Source organism: Oncorhynchus mykiss, chromosome 2, assembly GCF_013265735.2.
Source record: "Oncorhynchus mykiss isolate Arlee chromosome 2, USDA_OmykA_1.1, whole genome shotgun sequence".
NCBI lineage: Eukaryota > Metazoa > Chordata > Actinopteri > Salmoniformes > Salmonidae > Oncorhynchus > Oncorhynchus mykiss.
In genome coordinates this window covers 19334809-19354559 of record NC_048566.1, presented here as the reverse complement: position 1 = coordinate 19354559, position 19751 = coordinate 19334809, and the positions used below count along the sequence as shown (strand labels likewise).

General features: G+C 44.0%; 1 protein-coding gene across 1 annotated transcript in view; it reads right to left on the bottom strand.

Annotated features, from left to right (window-relative positions):
* Positions 1–7259: 7259 nt before the first annotated feature.
* The window catches only part of LOC110512786 (protein kinase C alpha type-like), a 39725-nt gene continuing 27233 nt past the window's right edge, over positions 7260–19751 (bottom strand). Inside the window, exons 11-17 of the mRNA XM_036940852.1 lie at positions 19409–19500; positions 19007–19069; positions 17695–17833; positions 11630–11710; positions 10901–11008; positions 10530–10670; positions 7260–8033 (exon numbers count right to left, since the gene is read on the bottom strand). Coding sequence (XP_036796747.1) covers positions 7872–8033; positions 10530–10670; positions 10901–11008; positions 11630–11710; positions 17695–17833; positions 19007–19069; positions 19409–19500 — 786 coding nt within the window. The 3' untranslated portion in view covers positions 7260–7871. The remainder of the gene's footprint in view (positions 8034–10529; positions 10671–10900; positions 11009–11629; positions 11711–17694; positions 17834–19006; positions 19070–19408; positions 19501–19751) is intronic.

The following is a 19751-nucleotide window of genomic DNA, read 5'->3' as shown; positions in this document are numbered from 1 at the left end:
AAGGCTAATCTGAAGATGGTGCTGGCTAAAGCTAAAACTGGCAGGTGTAGAGAGTATAGAGATATTGTTATCCACGTCGGCACCAACGATGTTAGGATGAAACAGTCAGAGATCACCAAGCGCAACATAGCTTCTGCGTGTAAATCAGCTAGAAAGATGTGTCGGCATCGAGTAATTGTCTCTGGCCCCCTCCCAGTTAGGGGGAGTGATGAGCTCTACAGCAGAGTCTCACAACTCAATCGCTGGTTGAAAACTGTTTTCTGCCCCTCCCAAAAGATAGAATTTGTAGATAATTGGCCCTCTTTCTGGGACTCACCCACAAACAGGACCAAGCCTGACCTGCTGAGGAGTGACGGACTCCATCCTAGCTGGAGGGGTGCTCTCATTTTATCTACCAACATAGACAGGGCTCTAACTCCTCTAGCTCCACAATGAAATAGAGAGGAGGTGGGAGGCAGAGAAATAGAGGCCAGGCAGCAGGCTGTTAGCCAGCCTGCCAGCATAGTGGAGTCTGCCACTAGCACAGTCAGTGTAGTCAGCTCAGCTATCACCATTGAGACCGTGTCTGTGCCTCGACCTAGGTTGGGCAAAACTAAACATGGCGGTGTTCACCTTAGCAATCTCACTAGGATAAAGACCACCTCCATTCCTGTCATTGTTGAAAGAGATCATGATACCTCACATCTCAAAATAGGGCTACTTAATGTTAGATCCCTTACTTTAAAGGCAATTATAGTCAATGAACTAATCACTGATCATAATCTTGATGTGATTGGCCTGACTGAAACATGGCTTAAGCCTGATGAATTTACTGTGTTAAATGAGGCCTCACCTCCTGGCTACACTAGTGACCACATCCCCCGTGCATCCCGCAAAGGCGGAGGTGTTGCTAACATTTACGATAGCAAATTTCAATTTACAAAAAAAAAAAAATGATGACGTTTTTTGTCTTTTGAGCTTCTAGTCATGAAATCTATGCAGCCTACTCAGTCACTTTTTATAGCTACTGTTTATAGCTCACTGAGTTCCCTGAATTCCTATCGGACCTTGTAGTCATAGCAGATAATATTCTAATCTTTGGTGACTTTAATATTCACATGGAAAAGTCCACAGACCCACTCCAAAAGGCTTTCGGAACCATCATCGACTCAATGGGTTTTGTCCAACATGTCTCTGGACCCACTCACTGTCACAGTCATACGCTGGACCTAGTTTTGTCCCATGGAATGAATGTTGTGGATCTTAATGTTTTTCCTCATAATCCTGGACTATCGGACCACCATTTTATTACGTTTGCAATTGCAACAAATAATCTGCTCAGACCACAACCAAGGATCATCAAAAGTCGTGCTATAAATTCACAGACAACACAAAGATTCCTTGATGTCCTTCCAGATTCCCTCTGTCTACCCAAGGACGCCAGAGGACAAAAATCAGTTAACCACCTAACTGAGGATCTCATTTTAACCTTGCGCAATACCCTAGATGCAGTTGCACCCCTAAAAACTAAAAACATTTCTCATAAGAAACTAGCTCCCTGGTACACAGAAAATACCCGAGCTCTGAAGCAAGCTTCCAGAAAATTGGAACGGAAATGGCGCCACACCAAACTGGAAGTCTTCCGACTAGCTTGGAAAGACAGTACTGTGCAGTACCAAAGAGCCCTTACTGCTGCTCGATCATCCTATTTTTCTAACTTAATTGAGGAAAATAAGAACAATCCGAAGATTATGATTATTAGAAAGCAAATTACGGACTCCTCCTTAAATCTGCGTATTCCTTCAAAGCTCAGTTGTCTGCACAACTCTGCCAGGACCTAGGATCAAGAGAGACGCTCAAGTGTTTTAGTACTATATCTCTTGACACAATGATGAAAATAATCATGGCCTCTAAACCTTCAAGCTGCATACCGGACCCTATTCCAACTAAACTACTGAAAGAGCTGCTTCCTGTGCTTGGCCCTCCTATGTTGAACATAATAAACGGCTCTCTATCCACCGGATGTGTACCAAACTCACTAAAAGTGGCAGTAATAAAGCCTCTCTTGAAAACGCCAAACCATGACTCAGAAAATATAAAAAACTATCGGCCTATATCGAATCTTCCATTCCTCTCAAAATTTTTAGAGAAGGCTGTTGCGCAACAACTCACTGCCTTCCTGAAGACAAACAATGTATACGAAATGCTTCAGTCTGGTTTTAGACCCCATCATAGCACTGAGACGGCACTTGTGAAGGTGGTAAATTACATTTTAATGGCATCGGATCGAGGCTCTGCATCTGTCCTCGTGCTCCTAGACCTTAGTGCAGCTTTTGATACCATCGATCACCACATTCTTTTGGAGAGATTGGAAACCCAAATTGGTCTACACGGACAAGTTCTGGTCTGGTTTAGATCTTATCTGTCGGAAAGATATCAGTTTGTCTCTGTGAATGGTTTGTCCTCTGACAAATCAACTGTAAATTTCGGTGTTCCTCAAGGTTCCGTTTTAGGACCACTATTGTTTTCACTATATATTTTACCTCTTGGGGATTTTATTCGAAAACATAATGTTAACTTTCACTGCTATGCGGATGACACACAGCTGTACATTTCAATGAAACATGGTGAAGCCCCAAAATTGCCCTTGCTAGAAGCATGTGTTTCAGACATAAGGAAGTGGATGGCTGCAAACTTTCTACTTTTAAACTCGGGACAAAACAGAGATGCTTGTTCTAGGTCCCAGGAAACAAAGAGATCTTCTGTTGAATCTGACAATTCATCTTAATGGTTGTACAGTCGTCTCAAATAAAACTGTGAAGGACCTCGGCGTTACTCTGGACCCTGATCTCTCTTTTGAAGAACATATCAAGACCATTTCAAGGACAGCTTTTTTCCATCTACGTAACATTGCAAAAATCAGAAACTTTCTGTCCAAAAATGATGCAGAAAAATTTATCCATGCTTTTGTCACTTCTAGGTTAGACTACTGCAATGCTCTACTTTCCGGCTACCTGGATAAAGCACTAATTCTCTTCAGTGGGTCATATGATTGAGTGTAGTCTGGCCCAGGAGTGGGAAGGTGAACGGAAAGGCTCTGGAGCAACGAACCGCCCTTGCTGTCTCTGCCTGGCCGGTTCCCCTCTTTCCACTGGGATTCTCTGCATCTAACCCTATTACAGGGGCTGAGTCACTGGCTTACTGGGGCTCTCTCATGCCGTCCCTGGAGGGGGTGCGTCACCTGAGTGGGTTGATTCACTGATGTGGTCATCCTGTCTGGGTCCCCCCCCCCTGGGTTGTGCCGTGGCGGAGGTCTTTGTGGGCTATACTCAGCCTTGTCTCAGGATGGTAAGTTGGTGGTTGAAGATATCCCTCTAGTGGTGTGGGGGCTGTGCTTTGGCAAAGTGGGTAGGGTTATATCCTTCCTGTTTGGCCCTGTCCGGGGGTGTCCTCGGATGGGGCCACAGTGTCTCCTGACCCATCCTGTCTCAGCCTCCAGTATTTATGCTGCAGTAGTTTATGTGTCGGGAGGCTAGGGTCAGTTTGTTATATCTGGAGTACTTCTCCTGTCCTATTCGGTGTCCTGTGTGAATATAAGTGTGCGTTCTCTAATTCTATCCTTCTCTCTTTCTTTCTCTCTCTCGGAGGACCTGAGCCCTAGGACCATGCCCCAGGAATACCTGACATGATGACTCCTTGCTGTCCCCAGTCCACCTGACTGTGCTGCTGCTCCAGTTTCAACTGTTCTGCCTTATTATTTTTCGACCATGCTGGTCATTTATGAACATTTGAACATCTTGGCCATGTTCTGTTATAATCTCCACCCGGCACAGCCAGAAGAGGACTGGCCATCCCACATAGCCTGGTTCCTCTCTAGGTTTCTTCCTAGGTTTTGGCCTTTCTAGGGAGTTTTTCCTAGCCACCGTGCTTCTACGCCTGCATTGCTTGCTGTTTGGGGTTTTAGGCTGGGTTTCTGTACAGCACTTTGAGATATCAGCTGATGTACAAAGGGCTATATAAATAAATTTGATTTGATTTGATTTGATAACTTAAAATGTTATATGATTTTAATATCTAGATGCGTACTGTAGTATTATATCTACTCAAATCCCTTTCTGTTTGACCCTGAACCCAAACTGACCTTGGGTGATGATGACCACTCAAACCTGGTTGACCCTTTAAAGTAGCCGACAGTAACAGCTCTGAATTTGTCCTGCAGGTGATTTTATTTGTCCCCCAAGTTCATTATCTTATTGTGGACATAAAAGACTAAAAACACCAGCAAGTCATCTCCAAGGGATTTTAAATGTGGAGATCTGTTCCAAAGTATTCCCTAATAGAGATACAGTATGTGATGGTATACAAATGTAAACAAAGTTTGAAATTACATTGTTTTAGTCAAATATTATATCCGATTGGGTTTCTTGCAGTCAATTTGCAGTTGACAAATGATTTGAATTATGTTCCAGCTGCCTGACCATCCACTCAAGAAATAATTGTCCCACGGCTGAATGTAGTTGTTGATCCCTGCTATACAGGCTTTTATTATTCATGTTTATGCAGAGAAAAGAGCAATGGGATTTGAGCTGGTACAAATACAGTCTCTCACGTCCATGGTTGAAACCTAGTTTGACTTTTTATTTTTTAATTGAACCTTTATTTAACTAGGCAAGTCAGTTAAGAACAAATTCTTATTCAAAATGACGGCCTACCAGAAGGCAAAAGGCCTCCTGTGAGGACGGGGGCTGGGATTAAAAATAAAATGAATTACATAAAAGAATAGGACAAAACAAACATCACGACAAGAGAAACAACAGAATACTACATAAAGAGAGACCTAAGACAACAACATAGTACGGCAACAACACATGACAACACAGCATGGTAGCAACACCACATGACAACACAGCATGGTAGCAACAACACATGACAACACAGCATGGTAGCAACAACACATGACAACACAGCATGGTAGCAACACCACATGACAACACAGCATGGTAGCAACAACACATGACAACACAGCATGGTAGCAACAACACATGACAACACAGCATGGTAGCAACAACACATGACAACACAGCATGGTGGCAACAACACATGACAAAACAGCATGGTAGCAACACCACATGACAACAACATGGTAGCAACAACACATGACAACAACATGGTAGCAACAACAAATGACAACTCAGCATGGTAGCAACAACACATGACAACAACATGGTAGCAACACCACATGACAACAACATGGTAGCAACAGCACATGACAACACAACATGGTAGCAACACCACATGACAACACAACATGGTAGTAACAACACATGACAACAGCATGGTAGCAACAACACATGACAACACAGCATGGTAGCAACACAACATGATAGCAGCACAAAACAAGTTACAAACATTATTGGGCACAGACAACAGCACAAAGGGCAAGAAGGACTCTGTGTATAATTTCACCAGGATTACAATAGTTCACATGACTATGTTTTCATAAGTATACAAATATTTGACTGTTTTTTCCTCACTAATAACTTAGACTAATTCCAGTGTAACAGACCATAATGGGGATCCTAGATGTAATATAAAACAGTCCAGAACTTTGCCTGGCAACACTCTCCAGGTCAAGTATATTTTAACAACAGAACAAGAATACGTCATGATTATGTTTCCATGTATTGACCTGTCACACATTTAAACCTTATCAGTGGTGGATCAATGTCCTTACACAGCAAATTACTTTACAGTACAGTACAATATAGTACCTTACAATGTAGTACAGTACACTAGAGTATAGACCCGTACAGGGAATGTGACAACTAAGAATGAGGACTTGATCTAATCTCATTTAAATAAAACTAAACTACTTACGTAAATTAAAATCTACAAAAGTTGTAACAATATTACATGCTATCTCATATAAGATAACAATGTTAATATAAGATAACAACTTTAATAATTAAAAATTGGATGTAATAAATGTATCACTAGTCACTTTAAACTATGCCACTTTATATAATGTTTACATACCTTACATTTCTCACCTCATACGTATATACTGTACTCTATACCATCTACTGCATCTTGCCTATGCCGTTCGGCCATCGCTCATCTATATATTTATATGTACATATTCTTACTCATTCCTTTACACTTCTGTGTAAAAGGTAGTTGTTGTGAAATTGTTAGATTACTTGTTAGATATTACTGCATGGTAGGAACTAGAAGCACAAGCATTTCGCTACACTCACATTAACATCTGCTAACCATGTGTATGTGACCAATAAAATGTGATTTGATTTGTTATATGCTAGCATATAAGCATATTATTAGTTGGGGCTTAACATGAAGCATTGTAGCTCACTGAATCCCAGCTCTACTGAAAATGTCCTAACCATGCTACCTAACTCCTAACTCCTTACTACGTTTCCTTCTGAGATATTTCCTATGTTACTCCCTGTCACTCTGTCACTGGTTGGTGAACCTCAGCCAAAATGGTCACAGAGGTCCACATCGCATATTAAAACTGTCTTCTCCTCCTTTATCTCAGACATTCGGCTAGTCTCAGCAAGAAATGGAACAAAACCTTATGATATGTATTTACTCTGTCACTGGTTGGTGAACCTCAGCCAAAATGTCCACTGAATGCCACATCACATTATAAAACCGTCCTCTCCTCATCTCAGATATCCTGGGTAGTCTCAGGTCACGTGTCTGATGTAGTGCCAACCCGGGTCAGTTAGCTCAGTTGGACCTGAGTTAGCGGTTTCACATTCAATTTATGTCCAGGTCAAAGTGTCAAATCAGCAAGAAAATGAAGAAATATAACTGATCTAGGAATCAACTGATCTAGGAATAGAATGAGAGATGACAACGTGTCAGGCTGACAGGGCATAGCTGTGCAGTATGGAAACATCAATCAGATGGTTGACTTGGTAGTCCTCATATCTGGTGGAAAATATTTTATTTGTTGGTGGAGATGGGAGAGTAAGTAATCATGTAGTTAATTAAAATAACCCTTAACCTCAGAACACAGGGTTAGATGGTTTCATTTTCAAGAATGGTAACCATTCACCTCAGGTCTAACGGTTAAAGTTAGGACTGGGGGCAGGTAGGGGAATCTGATCCCAGATCACTGATTAGGAGCAACTTTTCTTCAAGCAGTAATATATAATGATTGATTTGATTTCTTACCCATCTTCTAGGTTTCTAGCTATATATCACAATTATATGATCAATGGATTGAAGTTAAATTGGAAACACAAAACAAGGAGCAATTGTTGGGTAATAATATAATAGAACAATGTAATAGAACACAATATGACATTACATGACACAAGAAATACTGCTTTACATAATATCAGAGGTAATTCATTTCATAAGTAATAGATTATACATTTGGCATATAGACAGCTCTAGCTGTATTTCTATGTAATAGATCTGATATTGATACTACAATAGCATGATACCATGTCATAAAATACATTTACCTTAACATCACTACAGATTTAAGTCAGATTCAGTGTCATCTTACGGTATCTGTTCGCAATTAACTGCATCATCTTTAAATAACAGTAATGTTGTTTTGTATGCATTGCATCAACTAAATGTGTTATTTGACTTTTACCGCTAATCTGCCCATTCATCCCTGTATCACACAGATTTTCCTCTGAAAAATAAGCCATGAACTCAGGCTCTAGAGTATAGCACAGAGGGAGAGTTATCTGTAGGTTGTGTATACTGATTGTTTGTGTTTAAATTGTGTGCTATTCTCTGTTTTGAAATTTGCTTTAGAAAAAGACTGTTAGACGGAGAGGATAGAGAGAGACAGAGCTGCTCCCTTCAGACCAAGAGAAGAGGATAAAAATACAGAGAGCTGCCCCCCCTCAGATGGCAGTGAGGGTCGGGGGGGCGAGCTCAGGGTTAATGAAGGAGAAGCCCAGGAAGTCTTCCTGGTCAATGGCCGCCAGAACGTCAGGGTCAGAGGGTGTCAGCACGGACGGAGCCGCTGTGAAGAACTTGTCAAAGTTCTCCCCTTTCTTCCCACCCTGAGAGAGAGAGAGATTATTACACATAGAACACATATATACACGTGAAAAAAAGGACTTAGAGAAAAATCAAACTCCTTCTTCGACACACACAGGCACACACATCCACACATGAATTATCTCTCTCCCTCTCCCTCTTTCTATTTCTCGCTCCCTCTCTCCTTCTCTCTCCCTCCTTCTCTCTCCATCCTTCTCTCTCCCTCCTTCTCTCTCCCACCTTCTCTCTCCCTCCTTCTCTCTCCATCATTCTCTCTCCCTCCTTCTCTCTCCATCCTTCTCTCCCCCTCCTTCTCTCTCCCTCCTTCTCTCTCCCTCAGGTGTACAGTAAAGCATGTCACGTGTGGTCCTTGTTCCCCTCAGCGTGTGACAGCTTCTCTGCTGGTTGATATGAATCTCATTTGGCTAATGGGCCTGGCCTCTGACCCCAGAGCACATTCTGACACCTCACTGCCCACTCAGCCATTGGCTGGCAAGGCCACAGACTGACAAGTGACAGGCTAATGATGGCATAGATTTGCATACGAGACAAGGGGGTGTGACCCCGGGGCGAAAGGGTCATGACTGTTATGACACCCCTGTCTGTTCCAGAATGCTCAAGGTCTATCTCTGAGAATGAGGGAGAAATGAGGAGATATATACTGTATACAGTATATAGTGATGAGGGAGTGGGAGAAAAACTGACACGTGAGAAAGGCTGCCGTAGGCAGACCTGGCTCTCAAGAGAAGACAGGCTATGTGCACACTGCCCACAAAATGAGGTGGAAACTGAGCTGCACTTCCTAACCTCCTGCCCAATGTATGACCATATTACAGACACACATTTCCCTCAGATTACACAGATCCACAAAGAATTAGAAAACAAATCCAATTTTGAAAAACTCCCATATCTACTGTGTGAAATTCCACAGTGTGCCATCACAGCAGCAAGATTTGTGACCTGTTGCCGCAAGAAAAGGGCAGCAGTGAAGAAGAAACACCATTGTAAATACAACCCATATTTATGCTTATTTATTTTCCCGTTTGGGGAATATTAAGAGATAGAGAGAGACGTAGACAGAGAAAGAGGTAGAGAGAGATAGAAAGAGAGAGAGACAGACAGAGAAAGAGGTAGAGAGAGAGAGAGATAGAGAGAGAGAGACAGACAGACGTAGAAAGAGGTAGAGAGAGAGAGAGAGATAGAGAGAGAGAGACAGACAGACGTAGAAAGAGGTAGAGAGAGATAGAAAGAGAGAGAGAGACAGACAGACAGAGAAAGAGGTAGAGAGAGAGATAGAAAGAGAGAGACAGACAGAGAAAGAGGTAGAGAGAGAGATAGAAAGAGAGAGACAGACTGACAGAGAAAGAGGTAGAGAGAGAGATAGAAAGAGAGAGAGAGACAGACAGACAGAGAAAGAGGTAGAGAGAGAGAGATAGAAAGAGAGAGACAGACAGAGGAAGAGGTAGAGAGAGAGATAGAAAGAGAGAGAGAGCGACAGACAGAGAAAGAGGTAGAGAGAGCGATAGAAAGAGAGAGACAGACAGAGGAAGAGGAAGAGAGAGAGAGAGAGAAAGAGAGAGACAGACAGACATAGAAAGAGGGAGAGAGAGAGATAGAAAGAGAGAGAGAGACAGACAGAGAAATAGGTAGAGAGAGAGAGATAGAAAGAGAGAGACAGACAGAGGAAGAGGTAGAGAGAGAGAGATAGAAAGAGAGAGACAGACAGACATAGAAAGAGAGAGAGAGATAGAAAGAGAGAGGCAGACAGAGAAAGAGGTAGAGAGAGAGATAGAAAGAGAGAGAGACAGACAGAGAAAGAGGTAGAGAGAGATAGAAAGAGAGAGACAGACAGAGAAAGAGGTAGAGAGAGAGAGAGAGAGAGATAGAAATAGAAAGAGAAAGAGGATAGAGGAGGTAGAGGAAGAGGTAGAGGTAGAGATAGATGTAGAGAGAGAATAGAGGAGGTGGAGGAAGGGGTAGAGTTAGAGAGAGAATAGAGGTAGAGGAAGAGGTAGAGGTAGAGAGAGAATAGAGGAGGTAGAGGAAGAGGTAGAGGTAGAGAGAGAATAGAGAAGGTAGAGGTAGAGGTAGAGAGAGAATAGAGGAAGAGAGAGTAGAGGAGGTAGAGGAAGAGGTAGAGGTAGAGAGAGAATAGAGGAGGTAGAGGAAGAGGTAGAGGTAGAGAGAGAATAGAGGTAGATGAAGAGGTAGAGGTAGAGAGAGAATAGAGGTAGAGGAAGAGGTAGAGAGAGAATAGAGGAAGTAGAGGAAGAGGTAGAGGTAGAGAGAGAATAGAGGAGGTAGAGGTAGAGGTAGAGGTAGAGAGAGAATAGAGGAGGTAGAGGAATTGGTAGAGGTAGAGAGAGAATAGAGGAGGTAGAGGAAGAGGTAGACGTAGAAAGACAATAGAGGAGGTAGAGGAAGAGGTAGACGTAGAAAGACAATAGAGGAGGTAGAGGTAGAGGAAGAGGTAGAGAGAATAGAGAGAGGTAGAGGAAGAGGTAGAGGTAGAGACTAACAGTTCTGGGTTTGAAGGGAGGCTGTATCTCCATTCTCTCCAGTCGGTCCCAGTCCATCCAACGGAAGAAGGGATGCTCCCGTATCTCTTTCTCCCCCTCCTCCCCTCCGCCCAGTCGCTTCGCTGGGTGCTTGGTCAGGAGCTGGGCACAGTGGAGAGGAAGAAAGAAGAAGAGTGTGAAAATGGAGGAAAAAGGAGGAGAGATAGAAAAGAGGTCGAGAGCAATAGAACGATGGAACGTTGTCTTGAAATCTCATTCTTGCAGAGCTGCAAGGTTAGTATGCTGTACGTTCCACTATGTTGACTTAAAAATGACATGGTGAGATATGCCTTCTTGAGGGGACTAAGTGAATTGAATAGGATGTAGATTACCCCCTTGCAGATGGCGACGGCCTCACGGGACAGACTCTTGGGATAGGAGACACTCTGCTCCATGATGGACTGAAACAACTCCTCCTCATCAACACCATCAAAGGGAGGCTGGGAGGGGAGGACAGAGAGAGTTGAGGGGGGTGAGAGAGTATGGAGGGGAGAAGGAGGGAATGGGGAGGGAGAGAGGGAGGAAGGAAGGAAGGGAGGGGAGAGGAGGAAGATAGAAAAAGAGGGAGGGAGGTGAGAGCAAGGTGGAGATAGAGAACTGGAAAACAAACCCAATTTTGACTAACTCTCATATCTACTGGGTGAAATAGCACAGTGTGCCATTACAGCAGCAAGATGTGTGAACTGTTGCCACAAGAAAAGGGCAACCAGTGAAGAATAAACACCAATGTAAATACAACCCATATTTATATTTATTTTCCCTTTTGTACTTTAACTATCTGCACATCATTACAACACTGTATATAGACATAATATTACATTTGAAATGTCTTTATTCTTTTGGAAATCTGTGAGTGTAACGTTTACTGTTAATTTCCGATTGCTTATTTCACTTTTGTTTATTATCTATTTCACATGCTTTGGCAATGTTTTCCATGCCAATAAAGCCCCTTAAATAGAAAAATAAATTGAGAGAGAGAGAGAGGACATAGTTGTTTCTATTGTGTTGAAGCCATTGGTGCTAGATTCAGTGCTAGAAAGAATGGAGAAGTCAAGTCATACCTGTCCAGCCAACATCTCATAGAGCAGCACCCCATACGACCACCAGTCAACTGCCTTACCATAGGACTGGTAGGCTACAATCTGACAGACAGGGAGGACAGGAGGGAGGACAGGAGGGAGGACAGGATTACACAGAGGGTCAGGAAACGCTGTACATCTGTGGATACACTATATACACTATGTGTGTTTGTGAGGAAGAGAGAGAGACAGACAGACAGACAGACAGGTGTGTGTATAGTCAATAATTAAGAGATGACACCATGCGGGATAGACAACGATTCCCTCTCTGGCTCTGGGGAAATATATTGTATCTCTGACCACAATGACAGATGCAGGAAAATCAAAAGAGATTTTACATTAGATAATCAATCCCCTACTGGTTTAACTATAAGGTTAATGATACCACAATGACACACACACCAATCACCAGTCACACTGTCTCTCACACACCAATCACCAATCACACTCTCTCACATACCAATCACACTGTCTCTCACACACCAATCACCAATCACACTCTCTCACACACCAATCACCAGTCACACTGTCTCAGACACACCAATCACCAATCACACTCTCTCACACACCAATTACACTGTCTCTCACACACCAATCACCAATCACACTCTCACACACCAATCACACTGTCTCTCACACACCAATCACCAATCACACTCTCTCACACACCAATCACACTGTCTCTCACACACCAATCACCAATCATACTGTCTCTCACACACCACTCACCAATCACACTCTCTCACACACCAATCACACTCTCTCACACACCAATCACCAATCATACTGTCTCTCACACGCCAATCACCAATCACACTGTCTCTCACACACCAATCACCAATCACAAATCACATTGTCTCTCACATGCCAATCACCAGTCACACTGTCTCTCACACACCAATCACCAATCACACTCTCTCACACAACAATCACCAATCACACTCTCTCACACACCAATCACCAATCACATTGTCTCTCACACGATAATCACCAATCACATTGTCTCTCACACGCTAATCACCAATCATACTGTCTCTCACACGCCAATCACCAATCACATTGTCTCTCACACGCCAATCACCAATCACATTGTCTCTCACACGCTAATCACCAATCACATTGTCTCTCACACGCCAATCACCAATCACACTGTCTCTCACACGCCAATCACACTGTCTCTCACACACCAATAACCAATCACATTGTCTCTCACACGCTAATCACCAATCATACTGTCTCTCACACGCTAATCACCAAACACATTGTCTCTCACACTCCAATTCCCAATCACATTGTCTCTCACACGCCAATCACCAATCACACTGTCTCTCACACTCCAATCACCAATCACATTGTCTCATACACGCTAATCACCAATCATACTGTCTCTCACACGCCAATCACCAATCACATTGTCTCTCACACGCCAATCACCAATCACATTGTCTCTCACACGCTAATCACCAATCACATTGTCTCTCACACGCCAATCACCAATCACACTGTCTCTCACACGCCAATCACATTGTCTCTCACACGCCAATCACACTGTCTCTCACACGCTAATCACCAATCATACTGTCTCTCACACGCTAATCACCAATCACATTGTCTCTCACACGCTAATCACCAATCACATTGTCTCTCACATGCCAATCACTATTCACATTGTCACTCACACACCAATCACACTGTCTCTCACACGCCAATCACCAATCACATTGTCTCTCACACGCCAATCACCAACCACACTGTCTCTCACACGCCAATCACCAATCACACTGTCTCTCACACACCAATCACCAATCACCAATCACACTCTCTCACAAACCAATCACCAATCACACTCTCTCACACACCAATCACCAATCATACTGTCTCTCACACGCCAATCACCAATCACATTGTCTCTCACACGCTAATCACCAATCATACTGTCTCTCAAACGCCAATCACCAATGACATTGTCTCTCACACGCCAATCACCAATCACATTGTCTCTCACACGCTAATCACCAATCACATTGTCTCTCACACGCCAATCACCAATCACACTGTCTCTCACACGCCAATCACACTGTCTCTCACACACCAATAACCAATCACATTGTCTCTCACACGCTAATCACCAATCATACTGTCTCTCACACGCTAATCCCCAAACACATTGTCTCTCACACGCCAATCACCAATCACACTGTCTCTCACACGCCAATCACCAATCACATTGTCTCTCACACGCTAATCACCAATCATACTGTCTCTAACACTCCAATCGCCAATCACATTGTCTCTCACACGCTAATCACCAATCATACTGTCTCTCACACGCCAATCACCAATCACATTGTCTCTCACACGCTAATCACCAATCACATTGTCTCTCACACGCTAATCACCAATCACATTGTCTCTCACATGCATATCACCAATCACACTGTCTCTCACACGCCAATCACATTGTCTCTCACATGCCAATCACCAATCACATTGTCGCTCACACGCCAATCACACTGTCTCTCACACGCCAATCACACTGTCTCTCACACGCTAATCACCAATCATACTGTCTCTCACACGCTAATCACCAATCACATTGTCTCTCACACGCTAATCACCAATCACATTGTCTCTCACATGCCAATCACTATTCACATTGTCACTCACACACCAATCACACTGTCTCTCACACGCCAATCACCAATCACATTGTCTCTCACACGACAATCACCAATCACACTGTCTCTCACACGCCAATCACCAATCACATTGTCTCTCACACGCTAATCACCAATCACATTGTCTTTCACATGCTAATCACCAATCACATTGTCTCTCACACGCCAATCACCAATCACACTGTCTCTCACACGCCAATCACACTGTCTCTCACCAATCACATTGTCTCTCACACGCTAATCACCAATCACATTGTCTCTCACACTACAATCCCCAATAACATTGTCTCTCACACGCCAATCACCAATCACACTGTCTCTCACAAGCCAATCACCAATCACATTGTCTCTCACACGCTAATCACCAATCATACTGTCTCTCACACTCCAATCACCAATCACATTGTCTCTCACACGCCAATCACCAATCACATTGTCTCTCACACGCCAATCATACTGTCTCTCACACGCCAATCACACTGTCTCTCACACGCTAATCACCAATCATACTGTCTCTCACGCTAATCACCAATCACATTGTCTATCACACGTAATCACCAATCACATTGTCTCTCACATGCCAATCACCAATCACACTGTCTCTCACACGCCAATCACACTGTCTCTCACATGCCAATCACCAATCACATTGTCTCTCACACTCCAATCACCAATCACATTGTCTCTCACACGCTAATCCCCAATCACATTGTCTCTCACACGCCAATCACCAATCACACTGTCTCTCACACGCCAATCACCAATCACACTGTCTCTCACACGCCAATCACACTGTCTCTCACACGCCAATCACAATGTCTCTCACACGCTAATCACCAATCATACTGTCTCTCACACGCTAATCACCAATAACATTGCCTCTCACACTCCAATCACCAATCACATTATCTCTTACACTCCAATCCCCAATCACACTGTCTCTCACACGCCAATCACCAATCACATTGTCTCTCACACGCTAATCACCAATCATACTGTCTCTCACATTCCAATCACCAATCACATTGTCTCTCACACGCTAATCACCAATCATCCTGTCTCTCACACGCCAATCACCAATCACATTGTCTCGCACACGCCAATCACCAATCACATTGTCGCTCACACGCCAATCATACTGTCTCTCACACGCCAATCACACTGTCTCTCACACGCTAATCACCAATCATACTGTCTCTCACACGCTAATCACCAATCACATTGTCTCTCACACGCTAATCACCAATCACATTGTCTCTCACATGCCAATCACAATCACACTGTCTCTCATACGACAATCACACTGTCTCTCACACGCCAATCACCAATCACACTGTCTCTCACACGCTAATCACAATTAATACTGTCTCTCACACGCCAATCACCAATCACACTGTCTCTCACATGCTAATCACAATTAATACTGTCTCTCACACGCCAATCACCAATCACATTGTCTCTCACACTCTAATCACCAATCATATTGTCTCACACGCTAATCCCCAATCACATTGTCTCTCACACGCCAATCACCAATCACATTGTCTCTCACACGCTAATCACCAATCATACTGTCTCTCACACGCCAATCACCAATCACATTGTCTCTCACACGCTAATCACCAATCACATTGTCTCTCACACGCTAATCACCAATCACATTGTCTCTCACACGCCAATCACCAATCACACTGTCTCTCACACGCCTATCACATTGTCTCTCACACGCCAATCACCAATCACACTGTCTCTCACACGCCAATCACCAATCACATTGTCTCTCACACGCTAATCACCAATCACATTGTCGCTCACACGCCAATCACACTGTCTCTCACACGCCAATCACACTGTCTCTCACACGCTAATCACCAATCACATTGTCTCTCACACACTAATCACCAATCATACTGTCTCTCACACGCTAATCACCAATCACATTGTCCCTCACATGCTAATCACCAATCACATTGTCTCTCACATGCTAATTACCAATCACATTGTCTCTCACATGCCAATCACCAATCACACTGTCTCTCACACGTCAATCACATTGTCTCTCACACGCTAATCCCCAATCACATTGTCTCTCACACGCCAATCCCCAATCACATTGTCTCTCCCACGCCAATCACCAGTCACATTGTCGCTCACACGCCAATCACACTGTCTCTCACACGCCAATCACCAATCACATTGTCTCTCACACGCCAATCACACTGTCTCTCACACGTATATCACCAATCACACTGTCTCTCACACACAGAACACTTGCATATACTGCATGCACACGCACACGTACATACACACACACACACACACACACACACACACACACACACACACACACACACACACACACACACACATACACACACACACACACACGCACACACACACACACGCACACACACACACACGAATCATGAGAAGTTAATGCTGACAAGGTCAGTGGGGAGACATGAAGTGAAGAGAGGTGGGACCAAACGAACAGAAAGACAGAGGATGTCTCAGAGGAAGGAGGGATGAGAGGTGAGAGATGGGGGGGTAAGTATTGTGCTGGGCGGGCATGACAGGGAGTGAGTGGGGGGGTAAGTACTGTGCTGGGCGGGCATGAGAGGGAGTGAGTGGGGGGGTAAGTATTGTGCTGGGCGGGCATGAGAGGGAGTGAGTGGGGGAGTAAGTACTGTGCTGGGCGGGCATGAGAGGGAGTGAATGGGGGGAGTCAGTACTGTGCTGGGCGGGCATGAGAGGGAGTGAGTGGGGGGGAGTAAGTACTGTGCTGGGCGGGCATGAGAGGGAGTGAGTGGGGGTTAAGTACTGTGCTGGGCGGGCATGAGAGGGAGTGAGTGGGGGTTAAGTACTGTGCTGGGCGGGCATGAGAGGGAGTGAATGGGGGGAGTAAGTACTGTGCTGGGAGGGCATGAGAGGGAGTGAGTGGGGGTTAAGTACTGTGCTGGGCGGGCATGAGAGGGAGTGAGTGGGGGTTAAGTACTGTGCTGGGGGGGCATGAGAGGGAGTGAGTGGGGGGAGTAAGTACTGTGCTGGGCGGGCATGAGAGGGAGTGAGTGGGGGGTTAAGTACTGTGCTGGGCGGGCATGAGAGCGAGTGAGTGGGGGGGTAAGTACTGTGCTGGGCGGGCATGAGAGGGAGTGAGTGGGGGGAGTAAGTACTGTGCTGGGCGGGCATGAGTGGGAGTGAGTGGGGCGGTAAGTACTGTGCTGGGCGGGCATGAGAGGGAGTGAGTGGGGGGAGTAAGTACTGTGCTGGGCGGGCATGAGAGGGAGTGAGTGGGGGGAGTAAGTACTGTGCTGGGCGGGCATGAGAGGGAGTGAGTGGGGAGAGTAAGAGGGGTGATGAATGGAGTACCTCTGGTGCGATGTAGTCTGGGGTCCCACAGAAGGTACGTGTAGTGTCACCTTCAAACATGCCCTCCCTGCACATCCCAAAATCAGCTATCTTTATATGACCCTCACTGTCCAGCAACACATTATCCAGCTTCAGATCCCTGTGAGATAGGGAGAGAGAGAGAGACACAGAGAGGGAGAGAGAGAGAGAGAGAGAGAGAGAGAGAGAGAGAGATACACAGAGAGAGAGAGAGGGAGAGGGGGGGGGGAGAGACACAGAGAGAGAACCATTTGTACGTCGTTACAAATCTGTATATATACAAAATATGACATTTGTAATGTCTTTATTATTTTGAAACTTCTGTGAGTGTACTGTTTAATGTTACATTTTATTGTTTATTTCACTTTTGTATATTATCTACCTCACTTGCTTTGGCAATGTTAACATATGTTTCCCATGCTAATAAAGCCACTTGAATTGAATTGAATTAAGAGACAGACAGTAGGAGAAAGAGAGAAAGAAAGAAAGAGAGAGAGGAGAGGAGAGAGAGAGAGAGAGAGAGGAGAGAGAGGAGAGAGAGAGAGAGAGAGAGAGAGAGAGAGAGAGAGAGAGAGAGAACACATTTTGTATGGCCTTGATCAGACCACAGTGGGTGACTAATAGAAAGTTGCTGCCAGCCACTGATCAGGTCAGTGATATGTTGTTACCCTTAATGCCTGTAGATGATTCCTTTAATATCTGTAGATGATTCCTTTAATATCTGTAGATGATTCCTGTAATACCTGTAGATGATTCCTTTAATACCTGTAGATGATTCCTTTAACATCTGTAGATGATTCCTTTAATATCTGTAGATGGTTCCTGTAATACCTGTAGATGATTCCTTTAATACCTGTAGATGATTCCTGTAATTACCTGTAGATGATTCCTTTAATACCTGTAGCCGATTCCTTTAATACCTGTAGATGATTCCTTTAATACTTGTAGATGATTCCTGTAATAGCTGTAGATAATTCATTTAATACTTGTAGATGATTCCTGTAATACCTGTAGATGATTCCTTTAATACCTGTAGATGATTCCTGTAATACTTGTAGATGATTCCTTTAATACCTGTAAATGATTCCTTTAATACCTGTAGATAATTCCTTTAATACCTGTAGATGATTCCTTTAATACCTGTAGATGACTCATTTAATACCTGTAGATAATTCCTGTAATATCTGTAGATGATTCCTTTAATACCTGTAGATGATTCCTGCAATATCTGTAGATGATTCCTTTAATACCTGTAGATGATTCCTTTAATACCTGTAGATGATTCCTTTAATACCTGTAGATGATTCCTTTAGTATGGAGGAAGAAGAGGCCTATGGCTATCTCTGCTGCATAGAACCTGAGAGAGAGAGCGAGAGAGAGAGAGAGAGAGAGAGAGAGAGAGAGAGAGAGAGAGAGAGAGAGAGAGAGAGAGAGAGAGAGAGAATGTAATTGGGAGAGAGACACAGAGAGACACGGTGATAGAGAGCTAGGTAGAGATAGAGTTAGCTATTGATGACTGATCACAGCTTATTGATGATGGGGTAGCACCTGGCTGAGAGGGAGGGGAGGGAGAGGGGAGGAGAACAGGGAGGGGACGGATGGTGGAGGTGACTGTGATATGTATGGCAATCTGCTTGACTAATAAAACCAGATGGAACGATGGATGGAGAGATAGGGAAGTAGGTTGTATACATACGCTGCGTGAGGCTCTTTGAACTTGCCAACTATCTGGATGTGAAACATGAGGTCTCCTCCGTTGACATACTCCATCACATAGTAGAGACGGTCCTGGGTGATGGAAAATAATGATGCTGTTACTAGGGAAACGAAAACACACACACATTGCTCCTTGAGGCAAATGAATGGACCTTTTAGTCAAATAGTCTAATTATTGTTTGACCTGAGGGAGCAAACAGACAATACCACACAAACATGATCACTAGTACCACTGCCCTGGTATTCTCCTAATGATGTACACAGTCTCACACACACACAGTCTCCCACAGTCTCACACAGTCTCACACAGTCTCACACAGTCT